We start from the raw sequence: 13,444 nt of genomic DNA, 5'->3' as shown, positions 1-13,444 counted from the left end.
TTAATTGTTGTAATTAATTGTCTTTATTGCTCCCATTCAAAATTAATAGAATTAAATTGTTCTATTCTTTTTAAAAGAACTAGATTAATCAATATCGAAATTGAGAAGGACTGGATAAGTAGTTTTAACTAAAATTTAATATCAATGTATGTATGTTTTACAACGATAAAGGTTATGTTAATGATAATATTGAAATAATATTGAAATATTGAAATCATTTTTTATTATTATAATTCCAATGATGCTTCTAATGATATTTTTGTAACTTCAAAGAATTTTGAGTTTACGAAAATCCCTCGATATTTCCAATTTTATGTTGTTTGTCTTTTAGGAATAAATTGTGTGCGAAAGATACAAAAAGAGCCTTTTATTTCAATTTGTTTATGTTTGAATCCCATTAGGGAACTAAATAAGTTAATGTAGAGATGCAAAATATGGTATTTTTATCTACCTGTGGCGTTCGCGCGTAAATGAACAATTAACGATTAAACCCCCCATTTTAAAACGCTCGAATCCTTCCTTTCATCATCATCTTCTTCTTCTTCTTCTTCTTCTTCTTCTTCTTCTTCTTGAACTTTGCCCAATGGATCGAGCTTTTGAAAGAACCAAAATACTAACCGATCATCTCCTCCAATCTTCTCCTCCTTCGCCTGTCCAAACATCTCTTTCTTCAAACGCCTGTTTCAACTACACTCCCCCGGAACTTTCCGAAAAGTACGCATTTGACACCAAGGAGATGCGGCGGCTAATCGACGGGCACCACTTGGAGGTAAGGGACCGACTTTTTGGGATGATGAGCCAGAGCAAGTTGTTCAACCCCAGAGTGAGGGGAGGGAAGGTGTTCGTATCGCCTGACTATAACCAGCCCATGGAGCAGCAAAGAGAGATAACGTTGAAGCGCATCGACTACTTGTTCGACAGAGGGGCGTTCAAAGGATGGTTAACGGATCAAGGTGAAGAGATTGAGTTGAGGAAGTTTGCTAGCTTTGAGGTTTTTGGTATCTTCGATCATTCCATGGGAACTATGCTCGCAGTTCACTTCTTTTTGTGGTGTGCTATCCCTTTCCTGTTTATTTCAAAGCTTGTTCTTTCGTTTTATTAGCTTTCGAACTGTACAATTTGATGTTTCCAGGGGCGGTGCCGTCCAAGTTTTCGGTACCAAACACCATCATAACAAGTGGCTGAGGGACACGGAAACTCGCGTCGTCAAGGGTTGCTTTGCCATGTCTGAGTTGGGGCATGGAAGTAATGTATGTCTGAGTCGAGCTTTAATCTGAATTCTTTATAGAACCTTCTACTCTTTCATTTCCCTGATTTATTCCGGTATATTGCTTTTAGGTTCGCGGAGTTGAAACAGTAACAACATATGATTCAAATACACAGGAGTTTGTGATTACTACTCCATGTGAATCAGCTCAGAAGTTTTGGATTGGTGGGGCAGCCAATGTATGCTTCTCTTAGAACCAAATACCATTTCTTCCTGTTCTGTCTTTTTGGCTTCTGTTGCACATATGAAATTTTTATTCAACTGTTTTTATTGTCATTTCCCCGGTTTTGCCTATATGCTGACATCGTATGCTTCTACTGTTGCTTTGCTCTATAGCATGCAACACATGCGATCGTGTTTTCACAGCTAAATATCAACGGAAGCAATCAAGGAGTTCATGCATTTATAGCCCAAATCAGGGATGCTGATGGTTATCTATGTCCAAATGTTCGGATTGCTGACTGTGGTCGTAAAATTGGTCTAAACGGTGTTGATAATGGTCGAATCTGGTAATTCTAACTTCTTTTTCTGTGGTATGAACTCTAATATTTTTGTTTCCTTGGAAAATTCTAATTTAAAGGTTTACATTTGCAATTTCAGGTTTGACAATGTTCGAGTGCCCAGAGAGAACTTGTTAAATTCAGTAGCTGATGTTTCAGCTGATGGAAAATACCTAAGTTCAATTAACGACCCAGATCAGGTACACTCATGTCTGCTTCTAATGTTGTGTACTGTACCACAACAGGATCCTGTTTAGTAATGTATTGGTGGCTCTTAAATGGTTGCTGCTTTGATTCAGAGATTTGCTGCATTCCTGGCCCCTCTGACAATAGGTCGTGTTAGTATTGCAACCAGTACCGTTTATATATCAAAGGTATCTTTAGTAATTTTTTTATTGGTAGATGAGTACTGCATATTTTGGCTTTCTGGGTGTGGAGTGGCAGGCCACTGATACCCAATGATAATGTCATGGACTCATTCATATCATGTCATTTCTCTGTGTTTTAGGCTGGCTTAACAATTGCCATAAGGTATGCGCTAACAAGACGGGCTTTTTCTCTTAAACCAAATGAACCCGAGGTCTTATTGCTTGATTATCCAAGTTATCAACGACGACTCTTGCCTCTCCTTGCGAAGACGTAAGTATATCTGCAGTTTATCTTATGCAATATGTATTCTACTGAAGCTCTTATGGAGATCAGTTTTTGTTTTGCACTTCATGGTTAGTCATGCTACAAATTCTTTTACTTGCTTTGTGGACAAGTTATTCTTTTCTAAACATATAATAGAGAAAATGTATGTTTTATGGTCATTTTGCTAAGCATTTAATGTCCTAAGGGAGTATCACAGGTTGATCATGTTATTTTCTTATATCTTTGAGTGTAGCTTTAGTTTAGAAGTTTAGAGAATCAAGACAGGGTTATTTATTTGGCTACTAACAACATATATTTCTTTGCCCTTTTGTGCTGCAGCTATGCTATGAGTTTTGCATCACATTACTTGAAAAAGCTTTTCGTGAAGAGGACACCGCAGTCATACAAAACCATTCATATATTTTCAAGTGCATTCAAAGCTACTTTTACTTGGAATAACTTGCATATACTTCAGGTGAGCAACAAATGATCATGAATTAAGTTGGATATGTTAACAGTTACAGAGGTTCAATTGTTGAATGCTTCAGGAATGCCGTGAAGCTTGTGGAGGACAAGGGTTAAGGACCGAGAATCATGTCGGTCAATGGAAAGCTGAATTTGATGTTCAATCCACTTTTGAGGGAGACAACAATATTTTGATGCAACAAGTACATTTGTTTTTCGTTTCATATTCTATTCATCTAAATCATACACATCAAGTTTATAAGTATTGAAATTATTGCAAACTATGGTCGAAACAATGACACTTACGGATTGAACATGTTGACTCAGATAAGCAAGGCTCTACTCGCTGAATATGTGGCAGCTAAGAAGAGAAAAAAGGCTTTCAGGGGTCTGGGGTTAGAGCACATGAATAAGCCCTGCCCTGTCATTCCATCACAGCTTACTAGCACTGCTCTCCGTTCCAGTCAATTCCAGGTAATATAATCAGCTGTGCCATTCTTAATGTTCCATATTAAAATTTGTAGCTATCTCTGACCATTGGCATTTATCAGATGAAGGCCTTGTGCTTAAGGGAGAGAGATCTTTTAAATCGTTTCGCAGCTGAGATCTCACACTATCAAGCCAAGGGACTAAGTAAAGAGCATGCCTTCAATATGGTAAAGAAGCACTTTATGTTTATTTAAATTGCTTTTCTTTTTCTTCACCTTTTAGTCTAATTCTCACAGCACTTCTGTACACCAGAGTTATCAGATAGCAGAGGACTTGGGCAGAGCTTTCACAGATCGATCTATATTTCAAGCTTTTGCTGAGGCAGAAGCAACTTTAGCCGCTAGTTCATTGAAGGTAAACCTAATATGAGCATCTGCTTGATATTCAGTCTAATCTAGCATTTTGTGCATTAGCCAGTTAATTCATTTTGTTCTTCTGCAGGATGTCCTAGGTATGGTGAGATCATTGTATGGCTTAATCTGTGTGGAAGATGCTTCATTTCTCCGATATGGGTATCTATCAGTGGAGAATGCTGCTGCTGTAAGGAGCGAAATAACGAAAGTCTGCGGTGAACTTCGACCACACGCACTTGCTTTAGTCAGTTCCTTTGGCATTCCTCATGCTTTTCTGAGCCCTATAGCATTTAACTGGATTGATGCAAACTCATGGTCTTCAATTCAGCAATGATAGGGCGTTGTTCTACCAATTCCACTTAAACCAAAGGTCTACTACTCATTGCCAGCCACTCTTTTAATAAGCTAGCCTTCATCAGATTTTATAGCCAATGCAACAGTGTGTAAACTGTTTATTGTATAAATAAATATATTGGTTACTATTAAACGGATTGGTGTTTTGTAGTATGTATTATTGTTATATGAATTTATATTTGATGCATTGCTACTAAATTAACAAACCAATGATAACAAAGAAAGAAAAGGAAAAGCTGAAAAACAAGCCAAGAGTAATTTTGCTGCTCTACTTCCCTAAACAAGGGTATAATAAATAATAGTTTTACTTATAATAACAAAGTTAGTCATTAATATTTATCTATTTTTTCACTTTGGTCTTGATACTATTTTTTATCATCTCAACTCTTAATCGAATTTTAGTTAATTTTTTTATGGAAAAACTAATTAAACTATTACAATATTAACGGCACTAATGTGACAACTTGTGTGGTAATTTACTGAATACTTTATTATTAACATAGATTTTTTTAAAAATTATAAACATTTTAGTTTGTGAAATTCTTTAATATATTTTTTATTTTTAAGAAGTACTCATAGACTATTACAGAGTTATCACATCAATGCCATTATAATTTTAATGGTATGATCAAAATTTTAATCTAAAAAAAAGCAATTTGACTAATTTTTAAAGAACGAGGCTGAAGTGATAAAAAAGAATTAGGATCAAAATGAGAAAATGAGTAAATATTAGAGACTATATTTGAATTTATACCAAAAATAAATCTCTTACACTATTCCAATTTAGACTTATCATGAGTCTAGTCACCTACCTAAACTTGAAAGTCTGCCCAAAAAATAAGAGAGTTTAGGCTAAAATATAAGCCTAAAAAATGAACTTGAACAAAAAAATAATACATGTTTCCTAAATAGGCTACACTTCAAGTAAGAATTTTTTAACCTAAGCCTAGCCTGAATTAGTTGTTTTATTGTTGGTTCGTTGCTATTTTGCAATGGTTACTATTTTGTTATTATTTTTATATTGTATAACTCTTTTTGTTTGTTAATTTTATTACTATTTTAAAGGCATTTATTTACTAAGTTACAACTATCTTAATATTATTTAAGGATAAAATATTTTTAATAAAATTTTAATTTATTCAGCCACATTCATGTTTTTAATATATTTAATGTATTATATTTTTAAATTTATTTTATATAAAATAATCTTAAAAATTAATACCAGCAAACTAAATAAGACACAAATTTAATATTTTTAATCCAAAAATTTTAAGACTAACTTTAAAGTTGAGTCTAAACTTGAAAGACGTACCTAAAATTTTGTATCGAGCGGAGCCTTCAGGAACCAAGTATCATGGGTTCAAAGAAGACGGAAACGATCGGCCGTCCACAAAAGACCCATACGCTCACACTACAGTGACTACCCTCTACGTTCTCACTCTTTAAATCTTGATTCTTCTGGAAATGTATTCCAACACTCTTTGAATCAAAGCATCGAATACGTTATGTCTGTTCTCTGATGAAAATCAAAGCTTAAATCTATCTTTCAAAAACCCAAAAACTAAAAAGAAAAGAGACCAATACCAGCAACAGAATTGAGAAAACTAAAAATTAGTGTGAGCGGGTAGAAGAGATGATGCTACCCGTACTAAAGCTAGGAACTCTTGCGCTGAAAACCGCTTGCAAACCCATTGCTAATCGTCTCAAGAAAGAAGCTGGTTTACATCCCAGATTCCGCCAATTGATCATCAATTTTGCCCAGGTTTCCCCCCTTCTTTTCTTTTCACTTTCCTTCAATCATATCCGGGTTATTACTTTATTATTGTTTTAACTAGTTTCTTGTTAGCTTATTTTCGATGTTGTTTCTCTTCGGCATTTTTTCTTACTGGGTAATTCTATGATCTCTGGTTAACGTTCCCTCCACCCTTCAGTTATATTTGATCTGATATTAATAGTGTGTTAAGTTTCTATGTTGTATAATTCGTAGCATTCATCTTATCCTCACTGAAAGGTTTCCATAAATTTCAACACTTCCAATTGAGTACATTTTAACTTGTCAGGGCTTTCGTTGCTGTGTAATTGAACTTTTAAAACCTGATTAGATTCTATTTAATTGCATGCTTGCTCCAGGCTCCAGCTGCTGTTGGTTATTTAATAGGCTGGTAATTAGTACATTTTGGCCATTAATGTTCAGACTATGACTTTGATGTGATACTGGTTTGCATTCTACATGCAGAGTTTCTTGTCTATTGTTCAAAGATATGCTTCTTCTGGGTTTTCTTCCCTGAGTGGGAAGGATCAATTTTGCATGCTGGAGGGGCATGAGCTTTTTTCTTATGTTGTTAAACTGCCTTGACTGTTCTATTTTGTCTTCAATGATTCAGACTTAAAGTAAGATGTATTATCCAATGATGGAAAAGTTCTGATCAATGATACCCATACTTGTTGTTTAGTTCAATTTTATGTTGTTTCACCACTCCCAATGAAATTCAGGAATATGTCTTTTCTTACCTAGATTGCAAAATATAAAGTTTTTTTTTTTTTTGTTCATTTTAAGGATGTTTTGTTTTTTATACTGAATCAGGCAAATCATCGATTTACAACCACGATGCAAAGACGAATTTACGGTCATGCAACTGATGTTGCAATACGCCCCTTGAACGAGGAGAAAGCTGTCCAGGCTGCTGCCGATCTTCTGGGGGAGCTTTTTGTATTCACGGTACTTTCTCTGTTTCACTTTACTCTCAGCATCTTGTTCAAGCTTACTAGGGTCTGTAATTACAATTCCTCCTGTGTATGGCTTAGGTTCATTTCCTTCACTACAGAAGTGATTGTTAAAAGACAGACCCCCTTCGCTTTTGTGTTCATAAACGGCTGTTGCTTTTTGTTATTGTTTAGGTTCTGTTTGCTTAATGTTCGGATGTAGCAAATGAATGAACAATTTGAAAAGGGTGGTTGGTTTGTTACATGAACCCTAATTATATGTGGTCAGAATTTTCAGCTTCATTAGTTTACTTGCTACTACGGATTTATGAAAACTGAAGATGGAAATTTATTTCCAAGTGTTTCATGGTGCAGTGTGATAACTAAAGCATGTATTTTCTTCAAATTGACCTAGGAACCATAAACACTTACCAGTGACTTTTCCTTTATTACCATCCAGCTCTTTTAGGAAATATTACTCTCTTTACTCTTAATGAAAACACATGGTCTGAGATGGGACCATAACTTGATTGAGCATATCAAAAAGGGCATATGAATGTTAGGTTGCTCTTACAAGCAAACTTCTAATGAAATTGCAATTAAAGTTAAGAAATCTCCGAGAGATGCTAATAGAGCTTTTAGTATGAATGGAAACACCGGAATATAGATATTACCATCTTGAATTTTTGTTGATGAATTTTACTCTCATACTTAGCTTAAGGGTGAAGCATCTTTTACTGATACATACTTTTCTCACTTTAATTTTTACATAGCTTATTGCACCAAGACTTATCATACTGCAGTTGAGATTGAATGATCCTTATTCTCTGTCTCACTTTAGGTTGCAGGAGCTGCTATTATTTTTGAGGTACAAAGAAGCTCCAGATCAGAAGCAAGAAAAGAGGAGCAGCGCAAACAAGAATTGGAGGTATTTGTTTATCTCTGATTGATGCTACTACTTTAATGGATCCTTTTTTTCATACAGTGATCTGTTTTATTGTTAAATTAAGTAAATTATACTACCAAGACTTGCTTGGAGAAGTGGTTAGAACTTCTGTCTGGCACCTAGATGACACGGGTTTAAACCCTATCATCCTCCTTCCCCCCTATTCCAATATTGTAATGATAAAAAAAAAATTTAACTTATATTAATTGGTAATGACTAAATCATCCTCCAATGTCTTGTTGACTTTGAAGGTAATTACCTTGTAGTACTAAAATTGATGGGTTTACTCTTGTGATGATGCATTTTGAAGTGATTATTTTTTATTCTTCGCATGTTACGTGCCACCATAGCAAGGCAGATGCATTTGTACTCTTGGTTTATTAAAATTCATCATTTGTCCATTTTCTGGTGTCTAGGCAATGAAACAAAAAGATGAAGATGTAGCACGAGAAGTTGAGCTGATTAAACTAAAAATTGAAGAGCTGGAGCAACTAGCAAGAGGACGAGGACTTGCTGGTTTATTCAACTCCAGGCATGCACATGATGCTGAAGGTGTAAAAGCCAAACCATCTTGATTATTTCAGGAACCAAGCTTGAGTCTAAATTTCAATGTAAGACCTAACTTGACCTCAGTAACATTTTGATATTCCAAAGAAGTTGTTCAAACTCCAACAAGACATTTGAGAGAGGGGAAATGAAAAACATTTATGCTGATATAATACAATTGGGTATAATTCTCAGCTTCTGCTGAATTTTAGTTTGTTTGGACATCTGGGAATTGGAAAGCTCCAGCTTAGATGCTTATAGCTGCCTTTGAAACATGAAAGCTTGATGTTAGGAGGCTTTGGTATTTTACAAAATGTTTTAAAGCATTGCAGATCATTTTCATGTAACATTCTGTGATTCTTGTATGACCTCAGATTTAGTTATAGCAAAGTGGAGAGACAAAGGAATGTCACAATAAATAAATAAACCGCGGCGCTGAAGTTTTTCTTTCCTAACAAAATCTAGTATAATTTTAAAGTTTTAATTCAAATACTGCCAGTGATTTTTTTTTTCGAGTATTGTGATTGTCACTTTTTTTTTAAAAAAAAATTATACTTCCATCCAAAAAGAACTTATTTCAATATCTATGATCAATATTTTCTAAAATAATATTTAATTAATGCCTATTTATTTTCTTATCCAATTTAACGTTGTAAAATACTGATAATAATACTTTCTTAAAAATTTACGTGAAAGGAATGGATAGTACACTATAAGGATAATAAGCATATTAGACCTTTTTTAAGAAAAAAATACTTCCCATTAAAAGTAATTATAAACAATGCAGTGCATGCAATACATACAACACAAAAAATTATGGCAATATTAAAAAGATTCAAAAGTAATTTAAAATATATTATCTTTATTAAATTGTTCAAAGAGTATATAACTTAATAGTAACCGTAACACTAAAAAGATTCAAAAGCCATCTAGAGATATATTACCTTAATCAATCTATAGATATTTACATTTTAGTCTTGAATCATTAGATCAATTTGATGATGAACACAAGTCAATCAAAAAACTATTGTCAAAAAGTCCAAGAGAACCATTGCATTATATACACAAAAAGTTAAGTTTGGAATGGCCTATACTACTCAACATCTAGGAGTCCAATTTTACAAACATTATCCTGACAAGATTAGCTGAGAATGGTTCTCAACAATTCTTGCAACACCCTTAACAAATCTATGTATATACATGAACAAGATTAGAAATACAACTAAAACTATTGTTGCTTTCAAAGAGAACATGGTAAAAAAATCAACACAACTCTCAAAAAAATAAAATAAAGTGGACTAAAATTAGAATCACCACAATTTTCAAAAAAAAAAGAAAAAAAACAGAGTGGATTAGAAATAAAACTAAAGGAAAAAAAACAAAAAAAAAATTGTTGAAAAGATTGCGGTAAACAACCAACCCAGAGACTAGATCTATCATTAGCAAGACCAAGTTTTAATTTGAATAAAATTAAGCTGTTAGGTTTTATAAATTTATCGAACATCCTAAAGTTTTTAAAAGGTTGAACATTTTAAATCTTAAAATTAAATTAATTATTTACTCTTTTTTAATAATTGAGAGGATTTTACACTTAATATTTTGAATATCTCTATCATATATGAGTTAACTGAATACTATTTCAATTGAAAATGACTGAAATATTATTTTAAACAAATAATAAATATTATTACAAAATTGTTTATATATATATTAATAGTTTTTTGTAAAATCTTTAAAAATATATTTAAAATACAATATCAAGATCGAAAGTTTAAAATATTAATAAAAAATTTAATTAAATTCTCGTGATTGAGTTAATGCTTAACAAATATTCATCCACAAAATCCACTTAGATTTGAAGCTACGAGGAAGAAGCAGTGTGTATGTCCTTTTATCCTCCTCCTTCTAAAAAATACACCTCGTAACTAATTTTTCTTCATTTATTATTAAGAAATGTTTAGGATTTAAGAAGCTGATAAAAAAATAATTTAATCCATAAAAATAACAAAATATATAAATAAAAATTATTTTTATAAGATAGAATACTTAAATGATTATCTTTATCCTTTTAGTAATATATCAATATTCAAACAATCAAATTAAGATAATGTTTGAAAAGCTATTTAATAATTGAATTTAGATGTAACTGGTTGTAATTATACAAGAACGTATGTTTAGATGACAATTGTAATTGGTGGATTCCGTTGAATTAGATATAATTGGAGCACCCTAATTACAGTTTTCAATTCTAGAGAGAGTGTGAGAATTGGAGTAATCATACATAATTACACCCAAATCCAATTTCAAATTTTTATTTTTATAAAAATTATATTATAAGCATGATCATGTATGAGTGTTTGAAGGTTATGGTAAAAATTTTCTTATATTATAAAAATAATTTATGTATTTTATAAAGTTATAAAAATAAATTATATTATTTAAATATTAAAAAATTCTAAAGTTATGGCCAAAAATTTATTATAAAAATAGGAATAAATATCAAAACTATACATGAACTTTGATTTAATGTATAATTGTATATATGAACTACGATTTTGTGTAATTTTATACATAAAATTTTAATTTGATCCAATTCTTGTAAATTATTAACATGATTATTGATATAACATCATTTTATGTTTATATATTGAATACATAAATAATTATATTTATCTAATATAAAAATGAATTGATGTATTTATTTCTTTAAATGTGTATGATTAAATCAAAATTAAAGTTTCAAGTTTACATTTGAACTACAATTAGAGTTTTACGTGTATAATTGCACCAAATTAATGTTCATATATACAATTACACATTAAATCAAAATTCATGTATACCTTTGAGATTTATCTGTCGAAACCATTTTTTAATTTTGAAAAACGGGATCCGACTTAAAAACAAAAAAAAAAATAGAGTCGCCATCGATCTTCTCCGAGGTGTGATCGGATCACCTTGAGATTGACCATTTTAATAAAACATTTTGATTTACTAAAACAATTATTTCTATCTACGTAATTCGTTAAAATAAGGTTCGGGAGTCGATTACGCACGAGAAAGGGCTAGCACCCTCGTAACGCCCAAAATTGGTACCTAATTGATTAATTAATATCTTAATGTCGAAAATTCAAAAAGATTTTGGAATACGATCCTTTTATTTAAAAAAAACACTTGAATAAATTAAATGGAATGCCGAAACCCTCCTATCTTAAAGAAATAAAATGTCAAACCCAGTGAGTTAGGATGCAACATTTCAAACCCTCGAAAATAAGTTTGTCTTTTAATTTTCAAAACTCATGCATCTAAGTTTGAAAATGATACTCGGTTATTTGGGTCAAATGAAAAATCGGAACTTAGTAAATTAGGGCACAATCTCTCAAAATTTCAAACACAGAATATTGCCTTTATTTTTTAGAAATTCTTACCTCGAGAAAACAAGGTGTCATATCTAATAAGTTAGAACACAACATCTTAAATTCCCGAGAATAAGCTTTTATTTGAAACTTATTTGTTTTGAGTTTAAGAAAGGGTACTCAATTACTTAGATTCGACGAGGAAAATCAGAACCCATTAAGTTAGGGCTCAATTTTCTCGAAGCTCCCAAATACAAGTATTGCCTCATTTTGAGAAAACTTTTGAATAAAATGGTTACAAAAATTAAGCGATACTAAAACACGACCTTTTAAGCGAATAAAATACGATGAGAGGATAATATACAATGCAAAGTAATAATTCGTAAACAAAATGTTTCATTATTGAATCACAAATAAGCAATAAACATAAACTAAGAATTTCAATACACATAATAGCAATAACCACATAACATGTTGTCTTATGCAAATACTAATATTAATATTCAAAGACTAATAAAAAATAATTTTAAAAGAAATATTAAGCAAATTAACATAAATAAAATGTAACAAGTTTTAAATAATGCTAATAGCGTTTTAAAAACAAACGACATATTAATGATAATAGAAAATAATGATTAAAATTATAATAACATGCTAATACCTAAATACAACCGAAATAATAGTATAGCAATAATTTCAGAGATAATAATAAAACATTACTTACAACATGCTAATAATAATAACAAAAAACAATAATAATAATAATGGTGGTTATAATGAACATAATAATACAAATAATAAATAATAGAATAGTAATAAACAACCAATACAATAATAATAAAATTAAAATAGGTCAAATTAATCAATTTAATAACAAAATAGCAAAATTAGCTAAACAGGGATTAAATTGAATTAAAAATAGGATTTTAGGGCGAACCCAAAATAAATAAAGGTAAAAGGACTAAATTGAACGTGCGAGTAAAGAGGAATAATGTAATGAACCGAAAGTTATGGTATCGGAAATTGAGTCTTGAGTACTGTTTCCGTGAAATTTATTCATGAATATTTATTAGAAATATTTATGAATTATAGTTGAATGGTTATTTAGTGTTTAATTAAGTGAAGTAGCTTGAATTTAGTTTAAAGGGCTAAATTGCATAAAGAATAAAAGTTTAATTATAGATTAAAGTAGTAAAAGGGACTAATCTAGTAATTAGACCCTAAGTGCCATGTGTGTGTTAATACTGAATAACGTGTGTAATAGTTGGTATATATGTGTAATAGCTATAAGATATTTTATGTTATAGCTATTACACATGTTAGTTTTATATTTATTATAGGTTAATAATAGTATAATAAGTAAAATAGAAAAAGAAGATAGAAAGACTAACAGAGAGTGAACGTGAAAGAAAGAAGAAAGAAAGAAAGAAAGAAAAAAGGGAAATTTGAGGATTAAGGCCCTAAAGTTTGATTGGTAAGTTGTTTTAGCTCATTTTCTTATGATTTTTATGTTTATGGGTGCCTAATTCAAAGTTCTACATGTATGAGGTTAAAATGAAGAAAAATAGAGAATTTTTAGATATTGATTTAGTTGAATAAATTGAGGTTTTATGGGTTAAATTGATAGAAATTGAAGTTAGAAGTGATTAGTTAAAGGAATTTCTAAGTTAGGTTTAAATAGGGACTAAGTTAAATAGAGCTCAAAATTTATGTTTTATAATGAATTTTATGAGTTAGAAATTGTTAATGAGTTGATTAAAAGAGAATATGAAGCTTAAGTTAAAGAAAAAAAGATTAGTAATGGAAAAAGGACGAAATTAGAATTTTTGTAAAAG

General features: G+C 31.2%; 2 protein-coding genes across 3 annotated transcripts; both read left to right on the top strand.

Moving 5' to 3' along the window:
• The first annotated feature begins 287 nt into the window (after positions 1–287).
• Positions 288–4,194, top strand: LOC108463573 (acyl-coenzyme A oxidase 3, peroxisomal-like). 2 transcript variants are annotated; one of them, XM_053026389.1, is made up of 13 exons: positions 288–1,050; positions 1,133–1,250; positions 1,339–1,446; positions 1,604–1,776; positions 1,868–1,967; positions 2,067–2,141; positions 2,276–2,406; positions 2,740–2,875; positions 2,949–3,068; positions 3,193–3,339; positions 3,417–3,521; positions 3,607–3,708; positions 3,796–4,194. In XM_053026389.1, the coding sequence occupies exons 1-13, from the start codon at positions 584–586 to the stop codon at positions 4,039–4,041; spliced, it is 2,028 nt and encodes a 675-aa protein (XP_052882349.1). In that variant the 5' UTR covers positions 288–583; the 3' UTR covers positions 4,042–4,194. The 2 variants fall into 2 exon arrangements, with proteins under 2 accessions (XP_052882349.1, XP_052882350.1); XM_053026390.1 differs by lacking the exons at positions 1,133–1,250; positions 1,339–1,446; positions 1,604–1,776; ... (3 more) ...; positions 2,740–2,875; positions 2,949–3,068 and having other exon boundaries at positions 288–823; positions 3,268–3,339.
• Positions 4,195–5,325: 1,131 nt separating this feature from the next.
• LOC108461773 (OPA3-like protein) lies at positions 5,326–8,603 on the top strand. Its single transcript, XM_017761707.2, has 4 exons — positions 5,326–5,823; positions 6,646–6,780; positions 7,606–7,692; positions 8,127–8,603. The coding sequence occupies exons 1-4, from the start codon at positions 5,695–5,697 to the stop codon at positions 8,283–8,285; spliced, it is 510 nt and encodes a 169-aa protein (XP_017617196.1). The 5' UTR covers positions 5,326–5,694; the 3' UTR covers positions 8,286–8,603.
• The last annotated feature ends 4,841 nt before the right edge of the window (positions 8,604–13,444 follow it).

The sequence above is a fragment of the Gossypium arboreum genome, chromosome 3, assembly GCF_025698485.1.
Source record: "Gossypium arboreum isolate Shixiya-1 chromosome 3, ASM2569848v2, whole genome shotgun sequence".
NCBI lineage: Eukaryota > Viridiplantae > Streptophyta > Magnoliopsida > Malvales > Malvaceae > Gossypium > Gossypium arboreum.
The sequence above is the reverse complement of the archived record's forward strand: the minus strand, read 5'-3'. Positions and strand labels throughout refer to the sequence as shown.

Coding starts and splice junctions, on each gene's coding strand:
- LOC108463573 (XM_053026389.1), top strand. CDS start 584: ATGGATCGAGCTTTTGAAAGAACCAAAATACTAACCGATCATCTCCTC. Junction 1,968..2,066: donor CAATTAACGACCCAGATCAG/GTACACTCATGT, acceptor GCTTTGATTCAG/AGATTTGCTGCATTCCTGGC. Junction 2,876..2,948: donor ATAACTTGCATATACTTCAG/GTGAGCAACAAA, acceptor TGAATGCTTCAG/GAATGCCGTGAAGCTTGTGG.
- LOC108461773 (XM_017761707.2), top strand. CDS start 5,695: ATGATGCTACCCGTACTAAAGCTAGGAACTCTTGCGCTGAAAACCGCT. Junction 5,824..6,645: donor TGATCATCAATTTTGCCCAG/GTTTCCCCCCTT, acceptor ATACTGAATCAG/GCAAATCATCGATTTACAAC. Junction 6,781..7,605: donor GGGAGCTTTTTGTATTCACG/GTACTTTCTCTG, acceptor GTCTCACTTTAG/GTTGCAGGAGCTGCTATTAT.